General features: G+C 39.2%; 1 protein-coding gene across 1 annotated transcript in view; it reads left to right on the top strand.

The window, feature by feature from the left end:
• LOC101849955 overlaps positions 1 to 11,439 on the top strand; it is a 95,910-nt gene extending 84,471 nt beyond the window's left edge. Inside the window, exons 9-14 of the mRNA XM_035972061.1 lie at positions 98 to 273; positions 817 to 944; positions 4,005 to 4,089; positions 6,669 to 7,029; positions 7,085 to 7,680; positions 11,329 to 11,439. Of these exons, the coding sequence (XP_035827954.1) occupies positions 98 to 273; positions 817 to 944; positions 4,005 to 4,089; positions 6,669 to 7,029; positions 7,085 to 7,680; positions 11,329 to 11,439 (1,457 nt within the window). The remainder of the gene's footprint in view (positions 1 to 97; positions 274 to 816; positions 945 to 4,004; positions 4,090 to 6,668; positions 7,030 to 7,084; positions 7,681 to 11,328) is intronic.
• The last annotated feature ends 3,292 nt before the right edge of the window (positions 11,440 to 14,731 follow it).

Genomic DNA, 14,731 nt, shown 5'->3' with positions numbered 1-14,731 from the left:
CCCCGTCCCACAAATCACATCTGGGGACCCCCCCCACCCCATGAACCAAATCACATCTGATCTGACTAACGCTTGGCTTTCTGACTTTCTCCAACAGGAATCCGTTTGTGGAAGTGCACTCGATGTGAGGCATCAGGGGTACAGGAGAAAGATTTGACCTTCACCCGCAAACATTCCCTACAGTACCACATCTTGAACGAGATTGGGATCCCACGATACCGCTGCCCAGAGCCAGGTTGCCCTAAGATGCACAACCACACACACCACGGCCAGGTAAGTAATCCTGCAAGCTTAGCCTCCGCCCCGTTTTGTAGATGAATGGATTTCGCAGCAGATTGGAAGTTTGAAATTTTATATATATATGTGTGTCGCGACGCTACCCCTACCCCTAGCCGTCTATTCTACTCTGTCTCATCATGGTGGTCACTCGTTACAGAAGTTCTCCCTCTCATTCGATGTTGTTTTTGTTGTTGTTATGGATCCAGCAACAACTGGGCTCTCGCCCTTCTGTCCAGTGCCATGTAGTGCTATGCCCATGGTTTTATGCACCCCGCATAATTTAGCAATATTTGATCATTTTTTTGCATAATTTCTGATTATTTTCCTTTATTATTCTTTGTTAAAGATTAACAGAATTGCATAATTTCACATTTTTGGGCTCAGTTTGCATAATTTCAGAATATGTTTTGCTTAAAACCGTGAGGACAGGTTGATAAGTGCAGGTTTGTTTACTGCAGCTCTCATTTCATGATACCACTGATTGTGTGTGTTGAGTTCATTTGGTTATGTGTGTTGTTTTTTTTCTTGCCAACACAGAGCCATGTCCGTCAGCACACTGGGGAGAAGAAGTATAAATGCCAGGTGGACGATTGTGCGGCAGCGTTCACCAATCGCAACACATATAGCAGGCACCTGCTGAACATTCACAATTATGTGCTGCAACGGTAAGTTCTATACCTATTGCTTTTTGTTTTGTAAATGTGAGGCAGCGAGGTGGAATCAGGCTCTCGTCAACTTTTGGGCATGTAGAGTTATTGGTATTATCTTAAAGCTTGTTCACTTGTCATTTTTTGGATGGAAAAAATATCCATTTATCTTGAATACAAGTCGAGATATTTGCAAATGAAGGAGGTGGGGGGTCACCTGTTTTCAGAGGTAAAATTAGTGAGAAAATGGCCGCCAAAGATTAGTTATTTCCATAGGTTAAGAGTCCGTGGCAACTGAAAATGTACATTTATTGTACCTTTAATCAACGTTTTTCAGAAAAATCCACACAGAAATGAGTTCTTTAATGGGCATGAAGGTGTTGAACCAAAAACTGCAGAAAAATGCAAGTTTCTTCACTTTGATTATTTTGACGAGAGCCTGATTTTTTTAGGTGTTTTTTTGTGTGGTTTCTTCGACAGTTGGCTACTTTTGTTTTTCTAGGGTAGCGAGTTGTCAATTGTAGAAGGTAGGGGGGAGGGGGGGGGTTTGTTCTTCTGGGTTGTTTTTTTGTTTTGTTTTGTTCTGAGATTTTGGTGGGGGAGGGGGGGGGTTGGTTGGTGGATGCTGTGGTTTGCTTTGATCCTTCTTTCCCATCCAACATCTATTATCCTTATCTCTTCTCCTTCTTAATTTCCTATCCAATATCTATTGTCCTCATCTCTCCTCCTTCTTTCTCATTCATCCAACATCTATTGTCCATATCATTCTTCCTTGTTTCCTATCCAACATCTGTCGTCCTTATCATTCTTCCTTGTTTCCTATCCAACATCTGTCGTCCTTATCATTCTTCCTTGTTTCCTATCCAACATCTGTCGTCCTTATCATTCTTCCTTGTTTCCTATCCAACATCTGTCGTCCTTATCATTCTTCCTTGTTTCCTATCCAACATCTGTCGTCCTTATCATTCTTCCTTGTTTCCTATCCAACATCTGTCGTCCTTATCTTTCCTCCTTTTTTTGTGTTTGTTGCTCTTTTGTAACACCGATAATCTTTGGCACTTATATAATGCTGTAAATAGGTTGCAAATGCCGTAAAACTCATACTAAAGCAAGTTGTTTTTTCTGACACTGAAGAAATGATTGTTGGCGTAATGCAAGGGGGCTCTCGTGGCCTAGAGGTTAAGGTGTTGGCCTCTCATTCAAAAGGTCCCGGGTTCGAATCCGGGTAGCGACCGACAAATTTTCTTCTCTAAAATTGTCTCCTTTCACCTTCTTTCCTGCTCTCTAGCAATGTTCTGTTGTCTGCTTTCATTTCCACTTTCTGCCCCCACCCCCTCACTTCCTTTACCCCCTCCTCTGGGCTCCTGACTCTTTTCTGCAGCCTTTCTACTGCTACTCCTTGGCTCCTCCTTACTGCTGTCTTTCTGCCATACCCCTGATCTTCTGGTAGGAAAGATGTACACCTAGCCTTCTCGGACAAGGGCGAAAAATCTTGGAGGGCCCATGTGCAAGTTGCACACGTTAAAGATCCCTTGGTGGTCTAAAATGGATAAGAGTAGGCTTCGGCTGCCACCCGGGCAAAATTCAAAATTTCCTACCAACTGAAAATATTAGGTGTGTCCCGCGCGCTCATATGACCTTATGCAGTTGCGAGCGCCGTAAAACACTTTACAAAAACAAAAAAAATAAAAAAGGTGTAATGCAGTGAGAGTGATGTTGAGGAAGAAAACAGTATTACATAAATATGTGAAAGATTGATTTGTTTACCAGGGCTGCCAAATCTCTGGTTGTTTCGGTTATTGTCCATTTTTTAAAAATACACTTGCAAAGGAAGGGGGAGAGGTAGGAGAGATGTTTTTGTTTGCTCATTTAAAAACTTTACAAGGTTCGTTTTAGGTGAGATGTGATGCTCCACTCATTTTCATTTTTTCTTTAAAAAATCATTTGGCATCCCTGGTTTCTAAAGTATAGAATTTTATAAGTATGTATAGCTTACATTTCTACAATAGCTGGGCGGCTAGGTTCCCAATTATTGAAAGCTAAGAATTGTAGGAATCGAACCGAACCCAATTACTTACTTTCTAATGATGTGATTTCTTCCTGTTGTTTCTTGGTTGGCTCCGAACATCTTCAGGATTTAGGATAATCTTGATTTCGAAACTCTAGGAAGCATGTTCAAAAATAGATTTAAAAAAAAAAGAAGATTTTAATGACAAAGTAGCTGGTAACTGTTGGCTTACGTAAAAAGGAGTCGGAACTTTTCTCCCGTAGTATTAATCGTTGGAATCAGCTCTGGTATCTATTCTTCGCCCAGCTCTGAGTTCTACTAAAATTGTAAAGAATAAGTAAAATCGTCACCATATTTACAATGACAAAAATATTTAAAATGTTTTACTGTCATCATTCATCATTGCCTTTCTCACCCTGCACCAGGGTATAGGCCACGGACAAACACCTTCCACCTTTCTCTATCCTGGGCTAGCCTCTTGATGTTATTCCATGTCTTCCCACTTTTCTGTACATCGATTTCTGTGATTCTTCTCCAGGTTCCACGTGGTCTTCCCCATGATCTTTTACCCTGTTGGTTCCAATCCAAAACTTTCTTTGTTATGCAACTGCCTGACTTCCTGTTTTACTGTCCTTGTAGTAAATAGTTAGGCTAGGGACAGTGCATAGATCTCTGTTGTTAGCGCGTCCATGAACAAAACTGTGCCGATAGTGTTGTAAAATGCCTACACTGTCAATCAAGATGTTTGGACAGAGTTTCTTCGACAGTTGGCTACTCTTTGTTAATCTAGGGTAACGAGTTGTCACTTGTAGAAAGTAGATGGCTGGCGGGTGCTCTGCTGTGGTGTGCTCCTTCTTTCCCATCAAACTTGTATCGCTCTTATCTCTCCTCCTTCTTTTTGTGTGTATGTTACTCTCTTGTAACACATCCACTATTCTTTGGCACACATATGGCCTCATTGAGTTGCTACTGCCGTAAAACTCTTACGAACGAAAACTAATATTCGTAGAAATCCACTTCATGCTTTTTTGATACGCTGATGTTGACCTTGTTACGTATGACTTTTTCAGGAACAATGAAATGATTCAGATATCTCCTGAATCAGCCCAAGAAAAAATTCGTGAAGCCCAGTCAAAGGCCAAGACTAGGAATAAGGTAGTGTGCTTTTTTCTCCTGAAATTATTTCTGTATGATGTGCTATTTGTGAAGCGTGCTGACAAAACGAGTTTAACTTCTCGGATTCAAGCCTTAATAAGGAAATAGATACATCTCACTTATAGCTGAAGTGGGTGGTTGGCAGGTGCTCTGGTGTGGTTTGCTGCCTGTTCTTCTTTCCTATCAAACATCTATTGTCCTTATCTCCCCTTCTTCTTTTTTATGTTTATTACTCTCTTGTGACACCTGTAATCTTCTGGTGCTCATATGACCTTATGTAGTTGCGAGCGCCGTAAAAGCTCTCCTAAAAACAAAACAGAAAAAAATAGCTGAATTTTTTACAATTCATAAGTATGAAGTAATAAGAGGCATGTTATACTTTGAAGATATGGCATCAATAGGAAAATCAACAAATTTGACCCTAGTCTCAATTTTTGGCCAATATCTTCGTTTGTGGAATACGAGAAGTAACTCATTTTGTCAGCACGCCTCACTCTAGTTTGGGTAGTGATGCGGTGAAATCTGGCTTTCGTCCGCTTCTGGGCATGTAGAGTTATTGAATTGGTATTAACGTAAAGCCACTTCGTGGGTGGTTGGTGGGTGCTCTGGTGTGGGTTGGTCCTTCTTTCCTATCAAACACCTATCGTCCTTATCTCCCCTTCTTCTTCTTTTTGTTTGTTACTCAGTTGTAACACCTCTAATCTTCTGGCGCTCATATGACCTTATGCAGTTGCAAGCACCGTAAAACCTCTACTAAAAGAACAAAAGCTTGTTCATTTGTCTTTAAAAAAAATTCAGTCGAGGTTTTACGGCGCTCGCAACTGCATAAGGTTATATGAGCGCCAAGGGGTGGATGTCAACAGAGAAGTGTTTACAGGGAATCGGGCTTACTCTGCTCTCCTCTCTAGCTTCTACAGCACAAAGTCTGTTTAGACTTTCAAGGCACTCCGGAAATAGCAGGTCACAAGAGTGTGACAAACATTCAAAAGAAGTAGAGGAAAATGAAGATAGAAAGGATTAGGAAAGAAAAAGCAGCAATTCGCTGTTGTAGTTCAGGCACAGTTATGAGCATGACATTGTTGAATCAGCCCATTTACAATTTTTCTGTGCATAAGAATGAGAAATGTCCCCACTTTGGGAATGGCTTAAAGACACTTCAGTTAGTAGCACCACCGGAGGGTGGTGGGTGGTGGAGAGTTCATTTGCCACATTATTTTGATGAAAAACTTGCCTGTCTATCTTTAATAGAAGTGGAGAAGCTTGCTATTGAATGAATTGGGGTGGGGGGGGGGAACCAGGTTTCCTGAGGGAAAATGAGGGAGAAAACTGTCGCCAAAGTTTGGTGACTTCCACGCATAGCTTGAGGGCCCTTGAAAACTGTAAATTGACATTCTCTGTGCCGTTATCAATTTTTATGAGCAGTAAAATCCACACAAAATGAATTTTTTTTTGAAAGTCAAACCTCAAGGAAGAGTGGATGAATGATTGGGCCACAGGTACGACAGGAAGGAGGATGTATGGCCACATGAATAAACCACTGGTCAAAGATCCAATCAATGAGTTCAGAAGGGGAGATCAATCCATAATCTTCCAACTTAGAACACAACATGTACCCCTCAACCAACATCTCAACCGAATTGGAGTAAAGCAGTCTGCTGCCTGCCCACTTTGTGACTACCCCTCAGAGACAGTGGAACATCATCTGTTTTTCTGTAGAAAACTAACTGATTTAAGGGGATGTTTTCTTCCCAAGCTACCCCACACGTCTAATTGCCTCTACTCCTCAAGACAACAATTAGAACAAACATGCAACTATTACCGAATGGCATCATGCAGAAGAGTTAACGCTCAGATGCTACTGGATCGCTAACAACAACAACAAAAAATGGACATAGAAGGTGTTGAGCCAAAGAAAGAAAAATTCAACAAAAATTTTCAAAATGGCCGGACAATAGTGAGATCCTCAAATTAATTATTTTGACGAAAGCCTGATTTCACCATGATGCCTCACTTTCGATATTATTAAGTTCCAATATTGGATGATGGTGGCTGTTCATGTTGTTGTTGTTATTGTTGATATTGTTTTTGATGTTGTTGTTGATGTTGTTATTGATGTTGTTGTTGTTGTTGTTATTATTATTGATGTTGTTATTGTTATTGATGTTGTTGTTGTTATTGATGTTGTTGTTGTTGTTGTTGTTGTTGATGTTGTAGTCGTTGTTGGTGTTGTTGTTGTTGTTTCTGTCTGACTGTGTCCCAACAATGGGTGATGGTGGTTATTGTTTTTGCGAGGGTGGTTGGTGGATGGGTTCTCAGATGTGATTTTCTCCTTTTTTAAATTAAAAATCTGTCCTCCTTATTTTTTTGTGTGTTTGTTAGTCTCTTGTAGTGGTTGGTTGGTGGATGCTCTGGTGTGGTTTGCTTCTTCTTTACTATCAAACATCTATCTCCCTGATCTTTCCTTCTTCTTTTTTTGTGTTGTACTCGCTTGTAACACCTTTAGTCTTCGGCACTTATACGACCTTATGCAGTTGCGAACGCCGTAAAACCTTACTAAAACAAAACATTTTTTCCCACAGATCAAGAGACAGATGGGAAGTAACGTTGCGATGAACAGCGTTGAAATGAAGCAGGAAGGCAGATCTGACAGTTCCGACAGTTGTGTGAGCCAGGTGCCATCCACTGGTGAGCCAACTAGGCAGGAGGACAGTTCCGACAGTTGTGTTAGCCAGGTGCCATCCACTGGTGAGCCAACTAGGCAGGAGGACAGTTCCGACAGTAGTGTGAGCCAGGTGCCAGGTGACGAACCAATGATCAAGGAGAGACATCCTGCACAGGTTTCAACAGACAACCCAGGCACTTCCAAGCTGTTTCACGTCTTCCAAAAATATGAGAAGGAAGTTTTGCAGAAAAATGAAAAAGCACCCCCTCGTCCATATAGCAAGCACAGAACATCTGCCCACAGAACATCCGCCCACAGAACATCTGTCCACAGAACATCCGACCACAGAACATCCGTCCACAGAACATCCGACCACAGAACATCTGTCCACAGAACATCTGTCCACAGAACATCCGACCACAGAACATCCGTCCACAGAACATCCGACCACAGAACATCTGTCCACAGAACATCCGACCACAGAACATCCGCCCACAGGACATCTGACCACAGGACATCTGACCACAGAACATCTGTCCACAGAACATCCGACCACAGAACATCCGCCCACAGAACATCCGTCCACAGAACATCCGCCCACAGAACATCTGACTGCTGCACCCAAGCACCTCAAGGTTAGCTATAAGGAGAATAAAGAAATGCAATGTGCAGACGCAGGTCCGTGCTTTGAACCGAATTGCACACAGAGAGGTGTGGAGGAGACGGAGGGTGACAAGACAGTGTTTCAGCCACCAGTTACTGAAGCCAAAGTGTTGGTCGCTCGGCCAGACAACATTCAGTCATCACATGGGACGTCACAAGGAACGTCGGCCACACGTGTGTCCGACCTATACAGCACACACTCGGCACTTATGGTACCCGCCCCCGAGTCTACCTATGTGTACGACTCATCCCCTTCACAGCTGCAGGTACTCCATTTCCACACCTCGCCCAGGAAGAATTGAGACCGAAGGTTCACCAAGTGCACTTGTGCCCAGCCTGACTAACGGCACTGTTAACATTCCTAAGTTAAGTATAAGCTCGCCAGTAGGCAGTCCGGCACAGGGGTCTCTCAAGGTTTAGAGGATAAGGTGTTTGCCCTTCGTTCGAAGGTCCCGGGTTCGAATCCTGGGTAGCGACCGAAAAATTTTGTTCTTTTAAATTGTCACCTTCTTACCTTCTCTCTTGCAATATTCTGTTGTCTGCTTTCGTCTGCACTTTCTTCTCCCACCCCCTCACCTCCTTTGCCCCTTCCACTGGGCTCTTTACTCTTTTTGCAGCCTTTCTACTGATACTCCTTGGCTCCTTCTTACTGCTGTCTTTCAGCCGCACCCCTGATCTTCTGGTAGCAAAGATTTACACCAAGCCTTCTTGGACGAGGGTGAAAAGAAATGTGAGCTACAAGGTTTTTTTTAAACCACCCTTTTGTGAAGAACATGATCTGTAACTGCACTCTGTGTGTGTGTGTGTGTGTGTGTGTGTGTGTGCGCGCGCGCGCGCGCACTGTGCTCAGGACAATAGTGAAGAATATCATCCGCTAGTTTTTTTCTTGGGTAGCAATGATCAAATATTGTTGTGGTTTTTGATAAATAAAGACTTAAACGCTTTGTTACAAAACTGAGAATGGAAAAAATCATCCACGTGGTCGAAAAGAAATGCCAATTTTGTATTTCTTAATATTGGTGCTGTGAACACTGATTGAAATACCAAAAATTATTTTTATAACATGACCTACTTTTCAGAATACTTAGTATTATTCATGTGAAAGGAAAAGTGTAAAGACTCAAAAGACTAGATTTTATACATTATCAAAAAGTGGCAGTTTCAGTTTGATAGCCATTATAGTAGGCCAACACTTTTTTTTCATTCAAAAAATGGAAAAATATTGAGGGGGAATTACAAAATGGTTACATTCCATTATGGCTGAAGTATGTAAAGTATGACTTCACAATTAACTGTTTGGTTTGGAGAAAACACTTTAAAATAATTCTACCCAAGCTAGCATTTGTTGTTACTATGCAATTTTGTCAAACCTGGGGTGCCTGTGACCTTTTTTTCTCAATGTATGCAGCAATATTGTAACAATGTGCATTTTGTACCTTCTCGTGAGCACACATGCATGCACGCATGCACACATGAACATTCGCATGCGCAAACACACACACATATACACACAATACACACATTCTCACATACACACACACACACGTGAACTTTCAAATTTATATCCTGATGGAAAAAAGTTTTTCCCCTCCTTAAATTCTTGCTCACTGAAGATGGAACAAAGGGGTGGTGAGTCAAGCCGATTTAACAAATTTTACTATATTTCTTTCGTTTTTTTTGTTCTTATGAATGTGTTCAATGAATTCCGTGAATGTGTTCAATGAATTCCGTTTTTAATCTTTATATTCAGTGAATTCCATAAAAATTTTTGTGACTTTTTAATCTTGTAAATATGTTCAGCTAAATCCATTTTTAAATCTTGCAAGTATGTTTATAGTGTGGAAAAAAATTCATGGCGCAACTTATTGACAAATATTTCCTCAACTATCGAACATAAAATCTCCAGCTTTTGAACAATGACTTCTATCAGATCGTTCTAGCAGATCAATATTTTTGTAAACACCTGCTAACTGTATTCTAGAAAATTCCTTAATAAATGCTAATTAAAAAATCCATCCAAATGGGTGGTTTCTACATATTTAAAAAGGTTTACAGCTGGGGCAAAATTATTGCTTTTAAAAGCAAGTCTGTTTTTTTTCTTTTCTAATTGCAACGTTATGCCTATTGAAGGCATGTTTAGAGAACATTTAGTGCAAAAAACGTGTTCACTATAAAATTCATTTCTTGTAACATGTTTGCAAGAAAAAAGTGTCATTGGTGAGCTGTGACGTAGGCCACATATGTGGAAAGTGCTGTGAACAATCCCATATTCCGCGTGAAGGAGATTTGTAATATTTTCTCTAAATCTATGAAGAAAAGTTTTTTAAAATGTAGCCTGTGAGAAAATATGATTAAGTCCAGACAACTGCTGTTTGTGTAAAGCTTTGTGTGACGTTGATTTACCTGTTAAATAGATGTTTGAGGATAAGTTGAGTTATGAATTTCTGACAGCACTGTTGGAATAATGTTTTTTAATTTTGTGAATATGTTTAGTAAATTGTGTTTTTAATCTTGTAGATATGTGTCACGATGTGGTAAAATCAGGCGCTCGTCAATATTTGGGTATTTGGAGTTACTGATATCATCGGAAAGCTGATTTATTTGCCTTGCCTCCAATGAAATAAATATCTATTTTATTTGGTAGTGAAGGAAGTGAGATTGCCTGGTTTCAGTGGTGAGATTAGCGATAAAAATATTTTAAAATTGTGACTTTAATCAATATTTTTCAGTAAAATTCAATGGAAAGATGTGTTTTTATATGGACATAAAAGAAGTTAAGCCAAAAACTAAAAATTTGATAAAAATTTCCAACTGAAAGAGAAATGCCTGTTTCTCAGATTTAGTTATTTTGACGAGACCTGATTCCACATCTTGACACAAATGCTGAGTGAATGCTGTTTTTAATGTTGTGAATATGTTGAGTGAATGCTGTTTTTAATGTTGTGAATATGTTTAATGAATTCTATTTTAAATCTTGTGTGAATATGTTTAATGAATTCTGTTTCTTATCTTGTTAATATGTTTAATGAATTCTGTTTTCAATCTATCTTTAATGAATTCCATTTTATACACATAGAGTCAGACCCTGTTATGCAGCCAGTCTAACTCACAGCCAGGTTTTGCCAAAGCACATAAAAACAGCGCCTCTAAACATTGTAGGGGTACTTGCATCTCGTAAACCGCTCTCATACCTACTGCCTTGAGCTGCACGGTCCTTGCCAAACTGATATAAGTTTGCCCTGCAGTACTGCCAGTGAACTCGTCGTCAGATCGCGGCAAAGAGGTTTTGATATGTGAGGCATCGTGGTAAAATCAGGCGCTCGTTAAAATAATGAAATCGAAGACTACAGGATTTTTCTGCCGGTTAAGCAAATTTTAATGAATTTTTTGGGGGGAGCGCAACACCTTTTATGTCAATTAAAAAGAAATCTCGGAGTGGATTTTACTGAAACACGTGATTAAAGGCGTGCAAAATGTAAATTTTCATTTTTTAAGGACTTTCAAACTATGGAGGTTACCAAACTTTAGTGGCCATTTTCTCATAAATTTACCTCTGAAACTAAACAACCCCCTCCTTCTTTAGTCGCAAATATCTCGACTCCTATTCAAGAATGATGGGTTCTTTTTTCTTCTTGAGCAAGACAATAGAATAAACTTTAAGATAATACCAATAACTCTACATGCCCAAAAATTGACGAGCGCCTGATTCTACTGCGTTGTGACACATATATATTATTATACTAAAGCACACAGTTGTGACGTCCCACGTGTCAGACATGGGGGCTCTCTTACCCTTATCAGGATGAGCGGCGCGCTCCCTTTAACATGAACAATCAAATCCCCCCCCTCCTCCATGCTCCCCATGAGCTCTAGTCTAGTATATTAAACACCACCACCCTGCCCCCATATTTCAGTGCAAGTTTGTAGATTTCCGCCACAAGACCGCCGAGACTCCTCCACGTGAGTCTCAAAAAGTACTCGCTGTGCTGGCTAGCTTGGTGCTAGTCCCAAATCTGATGGTATAACGGAGCTTCTCTCTCATCTGTATATGTGACGTCGGTGGCCTAGTGGTTAAGCTCTCGGACTGGCAACCGTAAGGTCGTGGGTTCGAATCCCGTCAGTGGCCCGACGTTGTGTCCTTGGGAAAGGCACTTTACTCGAATTTTCCTCACTTCACCTGGGTGGGAATGGGTACCCGACTATAGACAGCAAAAGATCTTGTCAGTTTGTTAGTGTTTGAGCGCTTAATCAGCTGCTAGCACTGTATGCTTCCCGGGAAGCTGAGAATGTTTCTGAGTGTTCTATGGTCTGTTGGGGTAATAATATAGTGTAAAGCGCATAGAGCCGGCTGTTGAGTGGGGATATGCGCTGTACAAATGCTATTTATTATTTGTTATTATTATTATTATTATTATTATTTATTTATTGATTTGTTTATTGATTGATTTATTTGCTCTCCAGTATTTGATGGGTTGTGTTCTAGTCTTGCCGATTAAAAAGACACTTGTGCACTGGATATGCTAATATGAAGTTATATGATGAAAGTATTAATGCGCAGTGGCAGCCTGATGCTAGTCTCAAGCCAGCTAATATAATGCGGCTTCACTGTATATAATGTGTGTGTGTCTAAAGAAAGGTACCAAAAGTCAGATTTTGACCATTTTGGGTTAAGGGTTGTACCCTTGGCGTTCTTTACTTAAAGTACACTATGGTTGTACCTTATATGAAATTCAATGCTGCTCACAGGGTTTTTAAAATTTTTTTAGATATCTCAAGTAATTTTTTAGATATTGCACATTTTACGAGGCAGGGTATGAAAATATAATTTTGAGAAAATGAGCTATAAGTTTAACAAATGTGAGAACTCAAATGTTAAAAAAAAGATTTTTCAAATGTATTTATTCTTGGAAAATTCATTTCCAATTTGGCATTCTGTTGATATCAATATCATGAATGGAATTCAATTTTAAAACATAGCAGAGAAGAGAAAATGTGCTTCAACAATAGATTTTAACACCTTTTAAAAGCAGTTTGCATTATTTGTTTTTATTATACCCTGCCCTTCCCTCAAAATAATTCAAAATGAAACATTCAGAAGTCAAATCAATGGAAACACTTGGAGCACATTGTAGAAATCTATTGGATCTATAATTTTTTTTATGGAAACACATTGGTCAAAAAAGTGATTTTTGTCATTATCAGCCTGTTGCTCGAAACGGTCCGTGGCGACTTTTGGTACTTTTCTCCAGGCGCACACACATAATATGTTTTTATTTATTAATTCTCCTTTATTTGATGTGTTGGGCTCTTGTCTTGCCATTTAGAAAGATGATGGCTGTACACTGGATTTGTAGATATGAAACAGTGTGATGACAGTCTTAATGTAGAGGACACTATTGAAAACTGAGTATTCAGTTAAAAGATTTTTATCTCTTGTACTTGTAGTTTATTTTTCCTTGACTGTTGTTGATCCATCACTGCATGTGTGCCTTAAGAACAGTCTTTCACGTCTCTCTTTGTCAATAAATATGTACATAACATGGATATTTCTGATGTCAGTGTGAATTCAAATGCGTTTACTTATTTAAAGATTTTTCTATTTTTGGTAAATCATATTTACAAATGCTGTTAGATAGACGGCTTGTGTGTCGCAGTGTGGTGAAATCAGTCGCCCGTCAAAATAATGAAATAGAAGAAACAGACATTTTTTTCTGCCCATTGGGCAATTTTAATTCTTTTATTTTATTTTTTAAAATTAATATTTATTTTGATCAATATCTTTTAAGTCCATTAAAAAACTTATTTCTGTCTGGATTTTACTGCCAACATTTTAGAAACAGACATTATTTTCGGACCTTCGGGCAATTTTAATTAGTTTTTCTTTTTTAAAAATTAATATATCTTTTTATCAATATCTTTTATGTCCATTAAAAAACTCAATTCTGTCTGGATTTTACTGCCAAAATTTTATCAAAGGCACAGAAAAAATGGTATATTTTCCGTTTTCAAGGACTCTCTAACTTTGTAAGTCAGTCAACTGAGGTGACTATTTTCTCGCTGCTAATTTAACCTCTGACGCCAGGTGACCCCCACCTCCATCAATCTAAAAATTTCTGGACTTCTATTCATGATAGATTAGTACTTTTTTTTCATCAAAAGCAAGACATGAATAATTTTTAAGGCCTTTGATATTCACGGTCTAATGCCGATCGCAACACTGGGCACACCAGTAACAGCAATTTCATTATTTTGACGAGTGCCTGATTTCACCACAATGCCTCACATATTAATAACTCCACTTGCCCCAAAATTGAGGAGTGCCTGATTCCACCACTTCTTGACCCATATAATATTCACTGTATGTATATTTATTTATTCTCCTTTATTTGACGTATTGTGCACTTGTCATGCCATTTAGAAAGATGATGGCTGTACACTGGATTTGTAGATATGAAACAGTGTGATGACAGTCTGAATGTAGAGGACACTGTTGAAAACTGAGTATTCAGTCAAAAGGTTTTGATCTCTTGTACTTGTAGTTTATTTTTCCTTGACTGTTGTTGGTCCATCACTGCATGTGTGCCTTAAGAACAGTCTTTCACATCTCTTTTTGCTAATAAATATGTACATAACATGAATATTTATGGTGTCTGTGTGAATTTAAAGATTTTTCTATTTTTGATAAATCATTATTATATATTTATAATCAAATGCTCTCGGATAGAATCCATGTACATAGACTCGCAGCATACACCAAAGGCAGCCCACTTCAACTGACATCGGGGCAGTGCAACTAACTGAAAATGTCTCTGGGCCTTTCCCAAAGGGGTGATATTAACATGTTCTTTTACACAATAGAATTTTAAATGGGCTTGTTTATCAATGCCATGCTCATACTGTGCCGGAACAACATAGGGGGAACTGCTGCTTTTTCTTTCCTCATCCTTATTATCGTCATTTATTTCCTCTACTTCTTTTGTATGTTTGTCAATCTCTTGTGAACTGCTATTTTGGGGGTGCCTTGATAGTCGAAGCTAACTTTGTGCTTTTGAGTCCTGAGAGGTGAGCAGGGTAAGCCTGATTCCCCTTTTGGACTTCTCTGTTGACATCCACCCGTTGGTGCTCATATGACCTTATGCAGTTGGGAGCACCGTAAAACCTTACTAGAATTAAAAAACTACGTCTTTCACATCGGTCTTTGTGCCTAAATATGTACATATCATGAATATTTATTTTGTCTCTGTGAATTCAAATGAATTCATCTATTTAAAGGTTTTTATATTTTTGATAAATCATATTTATTATATAAATGCCCTT

This window comes from Aplysia californica, unplaced genomic scaffold, assembly GCF_000002075.1.
Source record: "Aplysia californica isolate F4 #8 unplaced genomic scaffold, AplCal3.0 scaffold00571, whole genome shotgun sequence".
NCBI lineage: Eukaryota > Metazoa > Mollusca > Gastropoda > Aplysiida > Aplysiidae > Aplysia > Aplysia californica.
This window is presented reverse-complemented; position numbering and strand designations above follow the sequence as displayed.